The 21,807-nt window shown below is 41.8% G+C and overlaps 2 protein-coding genes across 3 annotated transcripts; both read left to right on the plus strand.

The window, feature by feature from the left end:
- Positions 1-872: 872 nt before the first annotated feature.
- Positions 873-14,867, plus strand: atoh8 (atonal bHLH transcription factor 8). 2 transcript variants are annotated; one of them, XM_041048596.1, is made up of 4 exons: positions 873-2,925; positions 3,860-4,015; positions 5,846-6,037; positions 12,688-14,867. In XM_041048596.1, exons 1-4 carry the CDS (start codon positions 2,275-2,277, stop codon positions 12,691-12,693), a joined length of 1,005 nt encoding a protein of 334 aa, XP_040904530.1. In that variant the 5' UTR covers positions 873-2,274; the 3' UTR covers positions 12,694-14,867. The 2 variants fall into 2 exon arrangements, with proteins under 2 accessions (XP_040904530.1, XP_040904529.1); XM_041048595.1 differs by lacking the exon at positions 12,688-14,867 and adding an exon at positions 9,728-12,397.
- A 4,849-nt stretch (positions 14,868-19,716) lies between these two features.
- LOC121188921 lies at positions 19,717-20,957 on the plus strand. The gene is made up of 6 exons (XM_041048866.1): positions 19,717-19,881; positions 20,022-20,060; positions 20,151-20,279; positions 20,371-20,448; positions 20,566-20,709; positions 20,886-20,957. Exons 1-6 carry the CDS (start codon positions 19,717-19,719, stop codon positions 20,955-20,957), a joined length of 627 nt encoding a protein of 208 aa, XP_040904800.1.
- Positions 20,958-21,807: the final 850 nt, after the last annotated feature.

The following is a 21,807-nucleotide window of genomic DNA, read 5'->3' on the forward strand; positions in this document are numbered from 1 at the left end:
TATTTTCTGTTGTGTTCACCATGCTGTTTATTAACAACAACAACAACAAAGAAAAAAATTGTTTGGTCACAAAGTTATGTTGCTGCGACATAGTGGCCATGTAATTTGGTTAAATGGGATTCCAACCACACACCATCACCAAAATTAGCCTTCTGGTTCGAGGGCTAGCTGGTTGACCATAGAGAGCCCAAGTCATGACATCAAGTGCAGGCCAGCCTCTGATCCACTGAGCTCCTGCAATTACTGTTATTAGAGACAAGTTGAAGCTGAAGTTTGGCTGATGCTTCCAAACACTGGAACGATCTTCCTGTGACTGTGATGCTGAGTTTCAGAGCACCTTCCTGACCAGCTGGAAAAAAAATCTGCCACTCAGCAAATTCAATCAAGCACGTGAGTTCCTGCTACACCAGCAGGTGGCGCTGCTGAGTCTTTCCTGTCACTTTGAGAAGAGGATGATGTCGTGTGTGTGTGTGTGTGTGTGTGTGTGTGTGTGTGTGTGGTGGGGGGGTTGTTTTTATATCCCGGTGGGGACTTAAACCTGAATGCACACTAACCAATGGGGACTTGTCACCGTGGGGACAAAAATACGTCCCCACACATATAGATTGCTGTTTGAGTTTCAGACCCGGTTTCAGGGTCTAGGTGAGTTTAGGTGAGGGGTTAGGGTTGGGGTTGGGGTTAGACTTGTAGTTGTGATGGTTAAGGTTAGGGTTAGGGAATAGGGAATGCATTATGTCAATGTGTCCCCCACGGGGCTAGTGAAACAAAAATGTGTGTGTGTGTGTGTGTGTGTGTGTGTGTGTGTGTGTGTGTGTGTGTGTGTGTGTGTGTGAGGCTCGAGACAGCTCCAGCCAGTCAGACGCCAGCAGAGTCAGAGGAGAGCGAGCCCCCTCTGCTCAGTAACCACTGAGCTGCTCCGTCCTCTGAAGGCAGCTCCGTGAACGTTTCCAGACGAGAGCAGAGACATCAGAGGCGGAGGAGCGGAGCTGGAGGATCTACCGGTGTCAACACCAGAGGATTACAGCTGGTGGACTAATGAACACTCATTCATATCTGGGGAACAAGTGACTTCCTGTCGCCACCGAGTCCCGTGGAGCCAACTCACTGAGCGCCCAGTGATCTCCCACTGCTCAGCCGTGAAGTGGCAGCGCGATACCGGATACCGGAGCTTTCTTAAAGACGAGCCCCTGAGCTTCACGGAGGGATGCACCGATACCGAGGCAGCATGTAGGGACATTATGATCTTGCAATAGTCGAGGCCAGGACCAGCTCTGCCTTTAACCCTGAGCTGCTGCTGCTGCTGGAGTTTAGAAACTCAGCACTGTTTTGCAGTGTTGACACTCATGACTGCTTCTCACGGTGAAGTCATTTAGGTTTCATTCTGTAATTGAATCCCGTGAAGTTCTGTCCCTGCGAGTTGTCTTGAAAACTGGTGTGAAACGGTGAGTGTTTCAGAGGTGCTCTGTGTATAACATGACTGCTCGGACGGACTGCTTTTGGAAGTGGGATTGTGCTCCTGAAGAGTTGCCATCCCGTTCATGTGCTGTTCCCATTATTTTGTGCAGCAGCTGCAGCTCCACTGCAGCCTGTCTGTGCTCAGTGTGTGTATCAGTGTGGGTTATTCACAGTGCTGCTATGTAGACTGACTGGAGCCACACTCAGACAGCTCCACTGTAACCCTGATTCTGAGGCACAGGCCCGAGCTGCTCACACAGAAAGAAACCTTTACAGCCGAGGGGGAAAGCTCTCTGCAAGTCTCCATCCAGGGGGACCACTTGTGTGGAACAGCAGATGTTACACAGCTTTGTGTACTAATGTGGATTATTCAGGATGCTGCTATGCAGACAGAGTGGAGCCACAGAAAACCTGCTGGTGAAGTTAAAGTAACACACTGCGGTGCAGTTTCTGTCAGTGCCGTTGAACAGTTTGTTACACACTTGGCTGCTGAAGGTCCTTGCAGGGTTTAGATAGTGTTTAACTGGACAAAACTCATACCGGTTAATCGTGTGCACATTATAAACCAGAACGTTTGACATAGACTGGGACCAAAAGTTTTGTCTGAAACACAAAAATCCTCTGACTTTTTACTGTTATGCCTCCAGCAGGTGAACCTATAGAAAGATGACACTCACTCTTAAATAGCGAGTTAAACTTTGTGGAATTGAAACATTTCCGCTTTGTTAGTTCAGTTAAACATCCATTTTGCAGTTGGAATTAGATTTATTGCTTAACTTTATTTCACTTTATCTGGTTAGTTTCACTCATTTTTGGAAAATGAAGAATCCTCATCCACTGAGCAATACGTGGCAAAGACCCCTTAACAAAGACCAAGTACTGATCTCTGCACCAGGCACTAACAAGAAGTTCAAGAGGAAGTCCCGTGAGCCTAAAAGGCTTTTCAGTGCACCTGAGCCAGAGAGCATGAAAACCTGCCCAGGGGACATGTCAGATGCGGACTCAGTAGATGACACCCAGACGGAGGCATGTAGTGTCACCAGGTTGGCTCCACTGCAGAGACACCTGATGATGTCCCAGGAGGCAACAGCTAGTACCACAGGGATCCTGTCAGGACTACCAGAAGGCAACATGGCTCCAGCTCAGAGTGGTGCCATAGACATGAGAATTGGTATTAACATGCCAGCCATGAGTTCCAAACAGTCCCAGTTACCTGTCTCTCCGTTCTCTAGCCCAGAGATCTCACACTGGCCCACGGCCATCTCCCAGCCACTGTCCAACAGACTCAAACTGGGCTTTCGCTCCACTTTCCCTCTGTCAGCATCAACCAGCAGCAGCCACAGCCACTCACCCAGCCACCAGGGCTTCTCCCTGGAGTCCTCCCTGTCAGGCCAAGCTGCAGCTCTGCCCAGAAACTCCCAGACCCCTCAGTGTCCGGAGCATGTGGAGACCCAGGTCCAGTCACCTAAGGTAAATATGTGTGTGTTTGTGTGCTGTGGCTAATTAGGGATGGGCGATTGGTAACGTGGTACTGATACCAAATGATTAGGTTTTGAGTTTCAGCATGTAAGTTACTGTGGTAGGAATCTGCCCATCCTCAGTACCAGCATGTCAATCTGTAATAAAAAAATACATTCAATCACTGTTAAACTGTGTGTACACCAGCCCAAGAGTAAATGGGCTTCCATGCCTTCCGTGTCTGATTCTTATGACCTATTAAAAACATCTAACAGCCAAGATGTTTGAAAACCAATGGAGCATCTGTATTCATGTATGTAATCCTGGTTCTGGTGACCTGGGACCAGTCTGACATTGAACAGTGTGCTGCCTTGTTTCCTGGTTTCCATTATGAACTCACTGCAAAAAATCTGGCTTAACCAGACATTTCTTCCTCTACTGGGTCCAAAAATTGTACTTATTTAAATATCTGCCAGACCAGTGAGGTAACACATTTCTAATAAAACAGCAAAAAGAGCTGAAAGCAGGTTCAAGGAAAAAGGTCTTAACAGGTGTAACAAGGGCTCTAAATACTGTGACTTACAAAAGAATTACTGGTTCAAACAGATGATTTTGTATTGCTCTCTAATTCTTTAATAAATGCAAATATATATTATTATATAACAAGTAATATATATATTAATACAATTAACGTAACTCAGCATTTCCTCATCATTTAGTAGTAGTCTAGAACTATTAGTAGTTCAGTCCACATGATCCAAAGGCTGATTATGGTGAAGTATTGACCAGCGTTTGGTTAGAATAATGAACTGAGTGATGTGAGTGAAAACCTCTGTTCTAGGGTGTGCTGTTGTTTAGTTAAGTGAAAAAAAAAAAACAAGAACCCAGCAACAATTGGTAATGACTTACTCAATAATGGATCCCCTCTCTGGTCTTCTGCTCTCAGGAGTCTCCCAGGAAGCGGATTGGGATGAGTGCTGATGGACCTGGGCGTCTTCCAGAGGTTAAAGCCATCCAGCAGACGAGGAGGCTTCTAGCCAACGCTAGGGAGAGGACCCGTGTCCACACCATCAGTGCTGCATTTGAGGCCCTGAGGAAGCAGGTCAGACTCACAGTCCACAGAGAGAACTCACAAACAACAAAGTGTGTACAAGTTCAAACACTTCCATACTGTACACATAAACATTGCACAGGTGTTTGTAATAATACATGTGCAGATGCTGCATGAAATGAAACAAAAAGATTAAAGCTGCGGGCAGTGTTGAACAGGCCCTCACATTTTTGAGCCTGTCAGGGGAGTGGCATCCACACTTTCCCTTGGTTGTCAAGCATCCCAAGTATGAGAAATTTGGGGCAGATAGGACAACGTAAATTTGAGTTACTTCAACTTTTACTTCCATACAGTAGCCAGTAACTTCAGGATCCCTGACTCCTCATTAAAATGTCCTTTGTTACATCAAAGTCCTCTCAGAAAAATGGCAGGGTGAGCAGGAGCTTGTCTTCTGGGTCCATGTTTTGGTCAGTTTACACTCTCACAGTAGAGGCCAGGAACAGTAGGAAAGGACCCAAACACAAGCACACAGAGACAGGCCAATGCAGTGAAATATGTTTTAATAAATGAAACAATCTAACAGTAGGCAGGTGGACAAGATGGTACAGCATGTACACCATCAACAGGAAAATACATGAGGAAAACCACATAACTAGGAACAAAGTAGGAGCACGGCATAAGTCCAAGAAAGGAGGCCAAGAAACAGGAAGTTGTTGTAACTCAGATATACAGGGTTAAATCAAACTTCAGCCAAAGAAAACCGTTTGATCAGAGTCTCTGCCTAAAGACATCTACGTAGTTGTAGCGCCACCTACTAACATCAGGAAATTATGTGTTATATTTTGATGTACTCCTCCTAGCAGATTGACCAGATCCATTTCACATTAGGTTAGAAAAGCCTGAAGGCCCTGATGAACAGAATTCTTTTTGCCTTGAAATGTAACAGGTATTTTGCTTTGTTCAAAACAGAAATATTCTTAGACACTTTTGTTTTTATGTGCTATATGAAAATACAGTTTGTTATCATTTATCACACCCAAGAGTTTTGTTCAAATGTAACTTGTTTCCATCAAACTTTTCACCTTTCGTCAACTCTTTTTAAACGCTTTCTGCTAAAGCTTTTAAATCCTATTCTGAACAAAAAAAATCTGCGATCAACACAAACTGCATTATTTTAGACACATCACATATGAATTGATATATGAATTAAAAAGTTTAGGCCCCAAATTGGAGCCTTGTGGAACTCCTCCTTCAATCTTCAGACTCTCTGATGTATTACCAGCAAATTGTATGTTGGTTGTCTGTTGTCTAAAGAGCTGTTTAACCGGTTTAGAATTAAAGATCTGTAGTATCAAACTCTTTTTTTCAATCAATAAATCCCCATATTGTATATTTCTTATTTCTTTTGCTGTTCTAATTTCTTCAGTTATTGTAATTAATGTTAAAGCTGTAGATTTCACTCATCTCTCCAAGAAACATAGACTGCAAGCACTTTACTTCCCCCATTCCAGCAACCCTCTATTACCCATCATTATGTTTTTAATTGAATTTCCAAGATAAGTCCCAGCATTTAAAAAGGAATTAAATTCATTAACCACTTAATTCATGTTTTTTAGAACCTTATTGTTCTCATTAATGAAATGACTAGTCAGACCTGTGGACACAGGTTCATTTCCTGTTACATTATATAGAATTTTCTAAGTACCTTTATAAACCTTGTATTGCCTATGCCATTTATCACTTTCAACATTTTATAAACATATTGTCGATTGTCATTTTTCCACTTTAAAGGCTGTGGGAGCCATTCCAGTTAATTGACAGTACGCCACTCAAACATGTAAAGAATGTCCTCATCTCACTCCCATCTCCTTCTCTGTCCAGGTGCCATGTTACTCCTATGGGCAGAAGCTATCCAAGCTGGCCATATTACGTATCGCCTGTAACTACATCCTGTCTCTGGCTCAGTTGGCTGAGCTGGACTACAGTTCAGACCACAGCAGTCTGAACTTCTCTCAGTGTGTGGAGCAGTGTACCAGAACCCTTCAGGCTGAGGGCAGGAGCAAGAAGAGGAAGGTGAGGCATAACCTACAGCTACACAGAGAATCAACTGAACTGGGTCTTTATTTCTAACTTTCCCTGCTTTATAATTATATGTGATCATGTATCAATAAGACACCTCCCTGTTTTCTGTTTTCATTTTCCATTAACACAGTCACAACTAATCTGGTGTAATGCATCACCAGTCATGAAATTCACACCACTCTTCCTCAACACATTCTTTTTTCAAACACAAATATTGTTTTTACTTACTGATTAATTCCAATGATTTATACTTTGCCGTCTTTTTAGTAGCTGTTAAGCTGTCAGTGAATATCAGCCCTTTCTCTACAGTTGTGTCACATTAAAAGCATTCCAGCAGCTTATAGGGAAATAATCTTCTCCTTTTAGGCTTTTAATGTGAAACAGGAAGTTCTGAGTTTGTCATCAGGAAAATGGCATTTCATTCAGAACAGATTGATACAATAAGCAAGAAGGGGAAGAGGAGGACGATGATGGCAGGGTCTAATCATTTGTTCAGTTAGATCCAGTTCTTGAATTCATTGGTGTGGGGGTGTGTTTTTCTTATTTTGCATGAACTCATTTTACATCAAACATCACTGAACAAAGACCACTGGTGGTCCTGATAAAAGTACAGACTTAAGAATGAACAAAGACAATAACAATCAGTTTTTGGTTCCTCTTACAGGTTCCAGAGCCTCTTAAAGATAAAAGAGGTTTTCCATTTTTAAAGTCTGTCTTAAGACAATAGTCAGGCGCCCATAGAAACTCTGAAACAGGTTTTGCTTGCTGTAACAATGTCTTTCAAAATATTAGCCACAGTCCCTGTTTTGTCACTGGCTCTGACTCTACTGCAGGAAACAGGCTGAAAATGTAACTCAGTGCAACTGATTCAGAGTTGAAGGTGAATCCCTGAAACAACACTTATGTACGTTGTAGTCTTTGTTATGTGGTCTTCCATTCTCACCCCCATTCATCTTTGCACACTGCTTTGAGGTCCTGACAGCACTGATAACCGCTAAGTATCGATGCCAATCACTTCCTTTGTTAAGGAATCCAACAGGTCAACTAAACATATTCAACACCTTTATGTCTGTGAAATAAATATAAAGCTTGGAGGAAAAAGTTTTCATTCATGAGACAGTCAGTCTCACATCCAGCTTCACACTGCTGCAGTCATGTTGCTCTTTTAGATGTAAGCTGGCTGAGGGCTTTTTCCCCTGCTAGCTGGCTGTTTCTCTCTGTGTGCATGCCGGTGTGTGTGTGTGTGTGTGTGTGCGTGTGTGTGTGTGTGTGTGTGTGTGTGTGTGTTCTCAAAGTCCCAGACACCAGATGTTTAGAGTGGAGGGGAAGTGGAGCTGGCGCCATGAAGGGCAGAGGGCAGCGAGAAGGCACGCGAACTGAAACCACACACACACACTTCACACACACACACACACACGCACACACACACAAACACACACACTTGGCACATTCCCCAGCAGTCTCTCCAACATTCCCCCACTCTGCCTCTCCAGGCCATCTGCTCCAACATACTTTGAAACAAGGAGGGGAAAAAACACAGTCATCATCAGCCTGTCAGACAGCAGCAGCTGGTGGAAGGACAGAGAGAGAGGGTGTGTGTGTGTGTGCTTGTACTTCTATCTTTGTGAGGACCACTTTGAGTTGCAGACCTTATAGAGTGAGGACCTTTTTGGGGAAAGTAAAGACATTTTGTCCAGTTCTCACTTTCTAAAACACCTTCAAAGGACTGTGATGTGGTTGTGATGGTTGAGGTTTCGGTGAGGGGCTAGGGAATGCATTATGTCAATGAGTGTCCTCATAAAGACAGAAGTGTGTGTGTGTGTGTGTGTGTGGGGGGGGGGGGGCGGGGGGGGGGGGGGGGGGGGGGTGTTGAAATGCTCTTTTTTAAATTTTCCCTGAGCCACTGAGTCTGTGTGCGCATTTAGAAGGAAAAAGACATTTTTTTGCCTCATTGTGATTTTGCACCAACACACTGAGGCCTGAGGTCACACAAACAGCAGGAGATATATCAGGAGTAAATGAAATGAATTACATGGTAAATCTGTGAGTGGAGCAGCTGGAAATGTTTTTATCGCAACAACACTACCAATCAACAGCACCAAGTTTAATCCACAGTCCCCACTGCTCACATTGTAGTGGGAGCAGTGGGAGAAGAACTGTATTTACTTAAAAAGGAAGTCCAACCTAAATCTGTACACACAATCTCATACATTATCATTAGCATGGCCAACCTCTAACAATTTGCCCCTGCTACCCTCTGACAGTAAAGACCACATCTTTGTGTTTTTGACCTTAGGTCAAACAGCAGAATCAGTCTGAAAATGTTTACCTGGGCTTCAGGGAGTAATGACAAGCATTTTCACTGTTTCATTCGGTGAACAATCAATTGATAACTAAAGAAAATAACAGTCAGTTGTATTGGGAATGAATGAATTGTTGGATGAAGACAGGGGCCCACTGCACCGCACTGCTTTTTTCGCTGAAGCCATCGACTGTATGTAAAGCCTATGATTTGAAAAAAAGAGCAGTGCAGTGCATTTTTTTTATAACTTGTTGCTAGGCAACGACTGAATCACCTGTCCATAGCCTAACCGTGATTTTGATACATTTGTCCCTCAGATATTTCCGTTTTCCGTCTGCATTTCTCTTCTAACAGCACAGGATAAAAAGGACGTTAGCTAACAGCTGGTAAACTGCTCAACATTAAACCTTAATATCAGAAAGTAGTTTACTACCTAGGGAGGCACTGAAAGTGAGCTAACGTTAGCTTAACACAAACCATGAATTGTATGCTACCAGTTAACTGTTAGTACAGTTTAAATGAATGAAAACAACTGACACTAAATCTGGCCTGCTGTTTTCTGCTCACATCATGGTAAATGCAGTTGGTAAAGTTATACAGCGATATATATTTATATATATATTATATATTTATTCAGTTTGAGGCGTTCAGAGCTCTCCTGTAAAAGCGCGAGGTGCCCAGGGAGCATGAGCAGTTACAGTTGTTTGTGTTTGGGCTCGTTGTCCTGCTGTAGAATGCATCTGGGGCCATCAGACGCCTCCTGATGGGGCTGATGGTGGAGAAGTTCCCACAATGCACTTAAAGCACATTTTCATTACGCTCTCCCTGCCTAGTAAACACCTTCAAACAATAAAACCGGAATAGTCCTCTGTAGACCTCTGCAGGGACAGAGGTGATATCCTGTACAATGCATTTGAATTGAAGAGTATGCTGAAGAGTCAGCTGAAGGAGTTTGCTCTCGGTTGTGTCCAGGTTGGATTCTCCTGGCAGTGTAGCTCACGAATAAGGTGCCGTTAGACAGGGAATTCTGTGTAGTTCAAACTGAGCCCAGGGTCCACCAGTGGCAGCTGGCTCTGCTGGGTTTGAAGCTGCTGTTTATGCAGTGTGTGTGTTGTGATGTGATGGGAAAGTTTAACTGAATGGACCCATAGACTTTTCTCTGTTGTTGGGTTTAGGGCCACATGTGACATAGATAGTTATATTACAAATCATGAATTTGATTCCCATTCATTGATTCTGTTTCTGATTGAACAATAAAAGAAAGAATTCATTAAATACCATAGATAGCCTATATCCTTGAAAAGAAATATCTGAGCGTGACCTGTTTGTCCAGAGTGATTGTGTTCTCTGTTTTTAAAGTGCTTTTATTTTGTTGACAGGTTGGGAGGATGCCAGAGGATGTGTGATGTTTTCAGGCTACTGTTACCAGAATCTTCTCTTCTTACTGATGCAGGCTGCATCGCTACATGATCACACTACCAGCCTCAGGCTCAGCTCATCCGTTGTATTGGGTTGAGCAAATCAGGATAGAGTGCAAGATCCAGTTCCATGGAGAACAATAATGGTCACTACAGAAACAAGTGATATGGAAGAAGCGCTACATTATGTAATCAGCCAAATGCAAGTGGCTAACAACTTTTTTTTTGCTTTCATTGTGCCCGTAGTGCATGCTGGGATGGAACTGGCAGCTGGTGATGATGATGATTGTGATGATGACAACTAATGGTAGACGTATTTTTAAAATAGAGTGGAAAATTCAGTTCTAACTGACATCTGGACTCTTCTAACACCATCTGTAACCTGAGTTTTATTTTGACAGTGTTTACATAAAACTACACTTCGTACATTGAATGTTTTGATGTTCATCTTGATTAATGGTGATTGTTACCGTGTTGTATATCACTCTAAGAAATATTAGTAAGCTTCTTGGTTCCTGATGCTAATTCAGAATGAACTGTGAACATTTAAGTTCTGAAGATTTGACAGCTGGATTGTTTTAGGGGTCTGGGTTTATGTGTCCCAAACATCCAGAGTACAGACTGTACAGATGTTAGCTACAAGCAACGTACATATCTTAAACTTGCTGTTAACTTTCTTTCTCTTATTGTCCTACTAACGTCTCTCTTTTTTCTTCTTTATATAAGACAACCATGTGGATCCAGAAACACTTTTTTTTTTTTGCTCAGATTCACTTTGCACAGACATGTTTTTGCCTTAATTTGTGCCAGTTAGTAAGAATTTGGCTCAATTCATGTCTTTCATGAGCATCTTTGAAAATTTGCTTTGCCTTCAGTCTGCATACACCTTAAGAGTGAAGGCACCATTGGAAATGAGTAAACTGTGCAACACCGCCTGTGTCTCCTCTCACAAGTAGCTTGCTTCATACCGGTCGTGGTGTAAATACGTGACCCATATGGAAGAAAAAAATGTCCAGAAAGATTTCAGATCCAAAAAATAAATTATAATGTTCTTATCAAACACCTGGTGAAGACCACATCATTACATCAAGTCACTATGAAGCTTACAAACAATTTTTTTCTCTCATTTACATTAAGTTAAGCAGCTTGCTATTCCATAATGCTTTGAGAGGTGATTCACTCGCAGCTCACAGCGGTTGGTTCTTTAAGCTGTTTGTTAGATGATGAATAAAATCTCATACACAATGATAAATAAAAATTCTTTGACCAGTGTTTTCTTTTGAATATTTTTCAAGCTGAAAGTGAATCACCTCATTGCCTGATCTTCTTTAAATGCTCACTTCAACCACATTACAAAAAGACATTTTTTTTCCTGCAGATAGTTTTGGGTTTTATTTGTCCAAGCATTTAGATATCTGTGTCTGAGATTTCTGCATCCACCCAAATGAAATGACATTAACCTCCAATGCACTGGACTGGCAGGTTTTGAGTGGCACACATCTCAAAAATGTCATCATGGATGCACAGGGCAGGAGTGTGAGATCGTTTTTGCAGGTTCTGCTAGTTCTGCATTTCAGTGAAAGAATAGGGGTGGCAGAATCTGGGAACAGGCTTGATGGCAGGATAAGGCAATAGATCACATCAGCACAGCATCACATTGAGTAATAGCAGGAGGACGTCTCTAGAGTCGGGTGAGCCTTCCCCAAATTAAAAGCATACACTAATGACATTACCAGCATGTACCAAGCACCTTCTGGATAAACTCCATAACATCAAATGGACATAAATGAAAATCAAACCCAGTGAATCCCACAATGTTTCCATGGTCAAGGGCAGGCTCACACAAGGTCTGAACCGATGAAAAACCTTTGCCAACAGTCCTGAGGAAACCAATTAAAACCCTTCACCAATGGTACAATGCAAATGTTAAAGACACTGAGCAGGTGCAACTCAGACAAGACACAAGCACAGTGTAGATCAGCCTGCTGATTTATGACTGTGGTATTTAACATGAAATGATAATTGTATGGATCATTGCGATAAAATCACACTCTTTTAAACATAGAAAGCATGTTGACTGTAGATGAGTTTCCTCTTGTTGGTACATTTGAATGCTTGAACTATGGGATCAGTGCTGGTGTGATTATAACTTGGTGTTAATGTAACGTGAATTAAATGTAACAAGCCTACAGGGGTGAGAATTTGACGTCAGAGTACATATTTACTAATGTGCACTTAGTATAAAACTAAGTCAGTCTAATCATTTAATAAATTCCCTCCATGAAGGTGCGAATGTTCAGTGGGAGCTGAATCTGTTTTAAAGAGGCATTCATTCAGTTTCATGGTCATTTTGAGGAGGCAGTTTGTGCTGCTGTTGAATTGTATTGCATTATACTGACAGGTGTTTCTATTATTTTGTCCATCCCATTGAAGTCAGTGTAAAAGAGAGGAAAATACCACAAAATGTATCTGTGTGTGTGTGTGTACATTTAGATCATTTGTGGATATTTGATATAAATGTCCTTTCAGACACGTTCTCTTCTCTTTCTCTCCTTTTACATGTGGAATGATTATGTGTTTTCCATCTGTTCCTTGTAGATTCCAACATTAACCACCTCAGAATAAACAGCAGAGCCTCCAAACCATAAGTCATCTGAGTCCATTCATACTGTGCATGGAGTGTAATACATCTTTATCTTCTCAGTTTCACTGCAGACATGTGTGCTTTGTGATTTAGTGTATGAAGTTCCACTGTCAGTGCTGAATAGCCTGATGAGCTCCTTTAGCACAGCGCAGTGCGTAAACGTGTCCTAATCACAGTGTGTGGGATGTGAACATTTCTGAATTCCTTCAAAACGTCACCCATGGATGTTCAGACCTGGACTGTTTTCATGGTTTCATGTTTCCTCTTTGTGTTTCAGGAGTGAGGCTGAAAACAGTGGATGGGCCCAACACTTACAGCTCTGATGGGACATGCAAGACACTGGGAGGACAAATGATGAGATGAGGATCAACGCAAGAATGAGGACGTGGAAAATGGAGGAGGGAACAAGATGACTGTACATTTTTTGTCATGAACTAACTCAGTACTTATCTGAGATGGAACTGTGGAAGTTCTATATGTCAAGACCCACGAAGAACAACTGACAAAAAGACAGAGATACAAAGTGATGTATTCTGCTGAATCCCTCAGACTCCACTCAGCTGTACATACAGTGCATCCGGAAAGTATTCACAGCTCTTCATTTTGTTATGTTACAGCCTTATTCCAAAATGGATTCAATTCATTTTTCCCTCAAAATTCTTCACACAACCCCCCATAATGACAATGTGAAAACTGTTTTTTTTTTTTTTTTAATGTTTGCAAATTTATTAAAAATCAAAAATCAAGAAATCACATGTATATAAGTCCTCACAGCCTTTGCCATAAAGCTCAAAATTGAGCTCAGGTGCATCCTGTTTCCACTGATCATCCTTGAAATGTTTCTACAGCTTAACTGGAGTCCACCTGTGGTAAATTCAGTTGATTGGACATTTGGAATGGCACACCCCTGTCTATATAAGGTCTAAACTGCCCACAGATAGGTGTGCCAAGCTTGTGGCATCATATTCAAGAAGACTTGAGGCTGTATGATTACTGCCAAAGGTGCATCAACAAAGTATTGAGCAAAGGCTGGGGAAAAAGTGAAGTGCTGTGAACACTTTCCGGATGCACAGTACTGTTATATATATGACATTATTTCCCACTGTGGTCATGTCAATACCATTGAAGTATTTCCTGGCAAATGTCACTTGAACTGGCAAAATTGCCATGAGCTTGATGCTGTTCAGGGTGCTAGTGTGTTTTAATATTTCATGTTTGTTTTATAGTTTATATTTCAAAATATGCCAATTATATATGTTCAGGTTTAAAACTGATTAACCCTATTGTGATTTCTCAAAAACAGTTATTAGATTCAACAGAGCTATAAGACATTATATTTATCTCTGTGCCCTGTCATTAATGCCATAAGAAACAGTAGTGAAAAATGTGAGATATATGAAAGGGGAACCACAGACACCTGCATGAAGCTGGGAATGAATCCGGCTTTTCAGTCCACAGTGTGAGCCAAGCTCCAAAATACTGGATGGCATCTGTCATCAGCACCTCTCTGCTGTCAGTGCCCACGGCTGTGAGATCCCTGACAATCACTGCAACATCAGCATCAGGTTATTTTCTCAGATGGACGAAGCTCCTCCAGAGCCACGTCATGTTTTCAGCTGTTTTCACACACTGACCAGGAGTCTTTGTGTTTGGTTGGCATGTTTGTTCATTTAAGTGTGAAGGGTATAGATATATATATGGTCAGTGGTGCAGTGTTTTGGGAGGAAGCCAATTGGATTTTTACCCAGGATGGAGTGTTGGTTGAGGAGGTGTAGTTTCCTTTAATTTGGAATATTACACCAGCTCCCAGCGAGTCCAGAAAAACAGTTCATGTTACAAAATACAGAGTAAAGATAAATTGTGACCCTGGATATTTTTCCTTTGTAGTGATTTTTTTTATTTTTTATTATTAGTTTTATATTTATGTGCTTGTTGGTACATGAATACTGAACAGTAAAGTACATTCATTTTCCTTAATTTAACACATATTTCCTTATGTTACTGATGTCCACAATCTGCCATTATCAGAGATCTGCAGCTCAGTGCGTGTTAGAACTACACTCACGGGCCACTTTCTTAGAAACACCTGTGCACATGCTCATTAATGTCTTAATCAGCCAATCATGTGGCAGCAGCTCAGTGCATCAAAGCCTGCAGACACACAAAACGAGGAGGTTCAAGCAAGGGTGTTGCTTTGGATTTACCTTTGGTTGGAACATTGTTTGTCAAATGATGTGTTCACTTGTTCTCTGTCTTTTCTCATTCATCTGCACACACATTCACACATAAAGACCTGACTTTTACATTTTTAATAAATCATGATGTGATCAATTTTCAAGACAATGTTACAATAACATAAAAGTATAAAACCTTGGGGGGAATTTGCAGCTTTCTGCTATCAGCCATTTTCACATCTCACCTGAGAACCTGCCGCTCACCTGTCGCCCAAGCTGCTGCTGACAGGATTTTCAAAATAAAATGATGCCTGACATTAATGACAAATCATCGAGATGGATAATTAAGCAACACCTTGACACTGGTAGGGACATGTCCCTACTGTCCATTCCCAAATCTAATGAGAGGGGTCAAAGGAGGATGGACAGACTGGTTGGAATCTCTGCAGACTTCAGTGAGCACAGGCTCACCAGAAGCAAAATTTCTTCTGCAGATGGTAAAAATTTAAAGGACTCACTGTCCCTGGATCCACACTGCCTTGTGTCAACAGTTCAAGCTGCTGGTGGTGGTGTGGGGTGTATTTCCTGCCCTAAATCTGAGTATTGTTGCTGACCATGTTCATCCCTTTATGGCCACAGTTTACCATCTTCTAATGGCTACTTCCAACAGGATAATGCTCCATGTCACAAAAGTTGTCTCAAACTGGTTTCATGAACATGACAGATATCAGTCACAAAGAATCCATGTTCTGAGGGAAAAGGGAGTCCTACTCACTCTTAGATGTACCTGCTGAAGTGGCCACTGAATGTACAGTATGTCTGTGCTGTAAATCCACACATCAGATTTCCCTCCTATTCTGCCCTGCTGTCTGCTTCCACACAACATTAAACAGAGAAGGAATCAGAGGTGGCTGATACATCTTGGTGATGCTTTCATTTGTGCAGAGAAATCAAGCTAATGTAATAATAGACTGTAAATCCTGCTCCTCGCCTACAAAGCCCTCAATGGTCAGTCACCATCATAGTATCTATTGCCACACTGTGCTCCCAGAACACAGCCTTGTGGTGTAGAGTCTACAAAAGTAGAATGGCAGACACCCTCTCCATGTTTAAGAACAGACTAAAAACTTTCCTCTTTGATAAAGCTTATAGTTCGAGCTGACTCAGACTTTGCCTTGAACCATCCCCCAGTTATGCTGCTATAGGCTGAGACTGCCAGAGGACTTCCCATGATGCACTGAGCTCCTCTCTTCTCCTCTCCCTCTCTTTCTGCTCTCATTCATATTCCATTAATAAGTTATTAACTCAGCTTCTTCTCTTTCCTATAGTTCTGTTCTTTCTCTCCTCTCTTCTCTTCTGTTGTCACACTGCAGGTTCCAGAGCTGTAGACTCTGGAACCTGCAGCTGTGGGCCACCTACTGCTAGTCTCATTAGTGGTGTATTGCTTTGCATCCACATTATTGTTAGTGGTGCATTGCTAACATGGCAACCGTGAGTGCAAGAGCAGGCATAGTGGTGGCTCTCTCTCTCTGGAATAACTCTATGTCTCTCTGTCTTTGCAATTAGAACTATACCAGAGCTATAGGGGTATAGGGGCACAAACGCGGCACAAATCACCCCACTCTCCCCTACGTGATGAGGACTGGAGGTAATGATATAGTATATATATATATATACCTAAAAGGGCCTTAAGTGTGATTTAATATTGTTAATATTCATATATTATTATTATTAATATATTAATTGATTAATGCCAATAATCATGTGGTAAAATTGATATTAATGTTTTAATAATATACGAAATTATAATACAATAATATAATAATAATAATATAAATAATTAATTAAATACGTGTCTGTGTCAAGTGCACAGATATCAGCCAATCTGATTTGAAAAATCACATCGGATGAGACACAGGAGGACTCTGATTGGACAGCTGAGTGTGCATTTTATTTCGCCTTGGTATAAAAGCTGATGGAGCCGAGCAGCTCTGTTAGCCGTTAGCACCGCTGATAGAGCCGGAGCTCCTCTTTGCGGCTAGCAGTCGTACTCAAAGCCAATAGCGGTGAGTTTTATGTCTGATATACATTAGCGTACTGAAATCGTTAATGAACGTGAGATTACGCTAGAAATTACTATATCGTGATTTCGGTTAATGAATTTAATTATTTGTGGTCGGTCTGTTGCTATATATAAGAACATTACGCCTAGCTATCAGCTAACGGCGGTACTGGGCTGTGGTACAACGGTGACATAAAAGTCACCGCTGATAGCTCCGCTCCTCGGAGTGGCGCTATAAGCCAACAGCGGTGACTTTGCTTTTTCTATAGAAAAACATTACGCTCAGCGAAAAGCTAACTGTGCTAAAAGTAAGCTTATTGAAGCTAGACATTACTGCCTCATGATTTGTTGTTTAGTGTGTGACTGTAGTATTCAATACTTCCCTTTGACCAGGGAAAAACACCTTTGTCCTTATATTTGTTTGTCTGTGATAAACTGCGATTAAATGTTTTTTCTGGAGTTTGAAAAATATCATTCTTTAATTTTTTATAAAGTTTTGCAGTCTACCTTGATTAAATAGAAAATGAAGCATTTCATACACGACTATTTTTGCATTTGGTAATAAATGTGCATTTTGCTGTTGATAAAATCCCTTACATTTGCTGAAGTTAGCATTGTTTCTGGGGGTATATTTATAGTGTTATAGTAATTCTTTGTCTTGAGGAATAAACTATTACCATAATACCATGTATTATAAAAATGTATCTAATATTATAATTATAGTTTGTTATAGTTATAAATTATAATGTAGAATTATAAAATAAATACTGTGCCCACAGACACACACATCATGAGAAGTACAGATTGATAAGATTAAAGGTTTCCAGCTCTTTCACAGGTGAGATTCATCGTCTTCGTGGAGTTTCATCGCCCTCAACCTTCCCAGAACATTATCAACACATCACCCACACACACAATCAGTACGTCATTGTATTTCAACACTCTATCTCTAATCTGTCCTCATATCTGTCTCACATTTCATTTTATATATTAGGTTAGGTATATTAGGTATAGTTTAGGTTAGGTTTAGATTAGTTTGATAGGTTAGCCTTTTAACATTTGAGAAGCATTTCTCTTGCTTTTTTTTGTCCTTGTCCTTCTGTCAGCAGGATGCCAAGGAAGTCCACGAAGTCTGCGGCGGCGAAGCAGCGATGGAGGAAGCTTGACCTGGAGGAGCTGACTTCTGTCACCCTCACCCCCCCACCCGAGGTACTTATACAGTAGATAAGTAGATAAGTGTCGCAGTGACAACTGTCTGCATGAAAATGGCTGTAGAAATGTTACATCTATTGCTTTCTTCATAAGTGCTGAATTCAGTATCTAACTACCATGTCTTTGATGTTACTGTTTCAGCAGACGCCCCCCCCCCCCCCCGGGCCGGAGAGGAGCCTTCCAGAGGGCCAAGGACCAAGAGGACCAGGGAGACCCACCCCCCCTGCTCCCGAGCTCCAGTCAGCAACGTACGTTCCTATCACAACTCACACACACACACATACAGACACACAGAGACATGTTTAATGTGCTTACAGTCACACATGTTCTTGTGTTTAAAATGTTTGTATTTTTAAATTTGTGTTATATTTTGTTGGAACATGTTTGACTTTATCTTAACATGGTTTGATTTCACTATGTTCATTTTATGAGATGTAAAGTCACGTAAAGAGTTTTGAAAGATGCTTATGATTATTATTATTATTTTATCTGTCATCAGGCAGTTGGATCTTCACCCCCAGCGAAGCCTTTCTGGAACCCGGGTGATGCGCACGCTGAAGTTCGTGCACATGAGTATCTACCTGTTTTATCCCTAAAAAAATCAGTAAATTAATTCATCATCAATATTAAACTTTTGAAAATGAGTTTTCTTTCCTTTACTTGTTTTACTGGTATAAACGAGGGATTGTTAATGTTTCCTTCATTCAATTTTACATTTATCTGTTTTGTCCTTTACTAAACAGGCCGCGGTACCGGTTACCGCCATCGGGTGCTGAGGTGGCCAATTTCGAAGCTCACTAGATGGAGCCACAAGTTGGTCATCCCACCGGAGATTTTTTGACAAGAAGGTGTTGTTATTATTGTGCAGTTTATGAAGGAAGTAGTTCATCTTGAGAGGGGTTAATGATTTTCATGCTAATGAAATTTTCTCTGTTCTTGCAGTTCATTCTGATTGTCGGGGACTCACATCTAAGGTCCATTGCTGACGGTTTCACCATGATGCCAGAAGATAAGTATTCTTTTGGGGTCATGTCAACCCCTGGGGCCCATGCCGCTGAGCTGCGGACTGAGGTCCTACATGCCGTACTTCCTCGGTCCCTCATGCTGTCTGTGTTCTTGCCCTTAGCAACAACCTGACCGCCAGCAGGACCATCGAGGAGGCGGCCGTCGACTTTGCACGTTTCCTCACTGCTGTGAGGAGCCGCTGGCCGGAGGTAAGCTTTATTTCATGTCTGTTGTATTGTTAGTAGTTTAATAACAGTAGAAGTACATTGATTAATTAGATTAAATGTATGAGCTGTTAAAAAATGATGTGTATTTATTGTAACGTGTGTGATTTTGAATGAAAATGTAAATGTTTTGTTTTCTAAAATTTTGTTTTGTACAGGTCTTTGTGCTGGACTTCCCACCCCCGTCTGAAGGAGGATGAGTTTAGAAGAAGATTACTCTTCGGCAAGAATACCACCGCGTGGCAGCTCGTATGCGTGTGTAAAGAATAAATATCATCTCAATAAAGAGAAGAAAAAGAAATGTACTTGAAAATTTGTTTTAAAATGTAGTAATGAACAAAAAGCACAAATACATGGATGTTGTAATGACTTTTTTTTTTCCTTTTAATATTTTTAGGGTTGAGGTTACTTCCCTGCGGCGGAGCACTTCCTCCTTACGCGCTTGGATCTGTGGAGCAGAGATGGCTTAAGTAGAATATCTGTGTGTGATAGAAAAATTCTAATCATTTCTTGTGTGTTCATGTGAAATATTTAGTCAACACCAGCTACCTTTTTTTAACAGTTGAACTTTGTCTGTAAATGGATTTGTATTGTCATGTCTGCAGGTCCATCTGTCTGACCGTGAGGGGATGGGGATCCTCACGCAGTTGCTGTGGAGCACCACGGAGTGGTTCCTCGAGACACCACCTCCACCTCCCCGGGTGTCTCCCACACCTACACTGCCACTTAGGAGATTCCCTCCTAAGCTGGTTGTGCTCCACTGTCTCCTCACCCCTTCCAGTGGAGGGTCGTTGGTCAGGGCAGCAAAGTAAGGTTTTTCTATTATACTGTTTTGTGTGTTTACATGTGTTTATGAGTACATTTTTCTGAAAGGGTTTACGGTTGTAATTAAAAAGCATCTGTTTAATCAAATATGTCATATAAACTTTACCAGTCACAGGTTTCCGGTCAGGCCAGCGTGGCTCAGCAGCAGGTGAGTATTTAACTGGTGAGTATTTAAAGTTTGTGTATTTAACCAGACAAATGTTCACGTGTCTTTATGTTTTTTTTGTGTCTTTCACAGAAGGAGGAGTCCTTCCTTCCACTGAATCCAAAGTGGTTCGGTGGCATGGCTCTTCGTGCCATGGAGGAAGTGTCTCCTTCTCACCTGTGTGGTGTGGTGGACTGCAGGTCTCCTCCAGCGCGCAAGAAGGTAAATTGTGTGACATCTCTTCTCAGCTGTATTATAAAGTTTCACCTTGTTCCTTACAGTTACTGGTGCCATGTTTTATTTGACCGTGCAGGTGGCCTCCTCAGCAGCAGCCAGGCGTCGCAGGACCAGGGAGAGACGCCCCCACAGCCGCCAGTCTCCAGTGAACAATGTATGTTACACAACTGGCACACACCGTCAGTGTTTACAGTTGACATGATGTCTTCATGGAGACATAAATAGACTGTCCACTTTGTCTGAATTTTAATATATTATCATCTGTCAACAGCTGGTTGGATTACCTCCAACCAGGGTGTCACGGGGACTGGAGGACGACGCCCCCTCCAGCCCGGTTCCTCTGGTGAGACGGTCCAGGACCACGGACGGACAACCCCCCACCCAAACCCCCCACACCCAAACTTCAGTGACCAACGTATGTTACTTTCTGCCAGAACAGACAAAATCTCACACAGAACACACAATGCTTTCTCTGCAGGACACAAGTACCAGTGAGTTATTGAAATACATTTGGGAAACTTTCCTTGTATCAACTTGGTGTATTGTGTTGCCTCATATCTAAATATTAATTGGTGTTATCTCTTATTAAAGACCGTCAGGACACCATTTCCCTCATCAACCAGCTGGCCCTGGATCGTCGATGACGGACTCACCACCTCTTGATCCCCAGCTACAAAAGTAAGGACATTTATATTCAGGTCTATCGTGGGCTTCATAAGGTTTTTCTGTTTGAGGCAGAGTGTGATTGATTTTAACTGAAATGCATTAAAAACTATTTTTCATCTTTAATCCTATAATAGTAAAAAAAAAAGAAAAACCTTTTATGTGCCTTTGACTCACATGTAAACAAGATTTTTTTAATACACTGCTATTGCAGTATAAATTAAAATATTTATCAATATTTTCATAGGGGAAACGTGTGAAGTCCTAGGGTGTCAGAGGTCCAGGTGCACAGCAGGAAACATTCAAAGTCCAGTAAGAAGGGAAATGTTACCTGCAGGTTCGGCTTTCCAAAACTTCCGATGGATACAACATCACCAGGCCCCCCACTAATGATACCCGCCAAAAAAAAAAGGTCAGAGCAAAAGAAGTCCCTCGTTAAACAGCAAAAATTGGCCAAAAAAAAAGCTCCAGCAGCTCAGAGATCTGCTTATGGATCCAGGCGCTTCGTTCAGCAGTTTGACAGACTTGCTTTGCCTGTGCAACTTAACTTATGATGAATACTTCTCCATGTCGTGATGCTGAGGCGCCATCCAAATGATTGTTGTAAAGCTATTATGTTAGCTTTAAATTTGTCACTAACACCTTAAGTTAGTTATTCCAGTCTCTTAATGACAGATTGAGCCTGTCAGGTTTTCTAATCTTACGCGTACATCTTCTCAATACAGGTTCACTTGGAGTGTGTGTCTCTGGACCTGTGGGAGGTGTTTAATCTTGTCTTGGCTTATGCTGCGTCCCGCAGCGTTTGCTGCTGAACATTCCTCCGTCCGTCCGCTGCACTGTCCTCATCTGT

This window comes from Toxotes jaculatrix, chromosome 10 (genome assembly GCF_017976425.1).
Source record: "Toxotes jaculatrix isolate fToxJac2 chromosome 10, fToxJac2.pri, whole genome shotgun sequence".
Classification (NCBI taxonomy): Eukaryota; Metazoa; Chordata; class Actinopteri; family Toxotidae; genus Toxotes; species Toxotes jaculatrix.

Excerpts from the sequence above, each read along its gene's own strand:
- LOC121188921 (XM_041048866.1), top strand. The coding sequence starts at position 19,717 with ATGGGGATCCTCACGCAGTTGCTGTGGAGCACCACGGAGTGGTTCCTC. Across the intron at positions 19,882-20,021 it reads CTTCCAGTGGAGGGTCGTTG|TCACAGGTTTCCGGTCAGGC; the intron begins GTCAGGGCAGCA and ends AAACTTTACCAG. Across the intron at positions 20,061-20,150 it reads CCAGCGTGGCTCAGCAGCAG|AAGGAGGAGTCCTTCCTTCC; the intron begins GTGAGTATTTAA and ends TGTCTTTCACAG.
- atoh8 (XM_041048595.1), top strand. The coding sequence starts at position 2,275 with ATGAAGAATCCTCATCCACTGAGCAATACGTGGCAAAGACCCCTTAAC. Across the intron at positions 2,926-3,859 it reads CCCAGGTCCAGTCACCTAAG|GAGTCTCCCAGGAAGCGGAT; the intron begins GTAAATATGTGT and ends TTCTGCTCTCAG. Across the intron at positions 4,016-5,845 it reads TTGAGGCCCTGAGGAAGCAG|GTGCCATGTTACTCCTATGG; the intron begins GTCAGACTCACA and ends TTCTCTGTCCAG.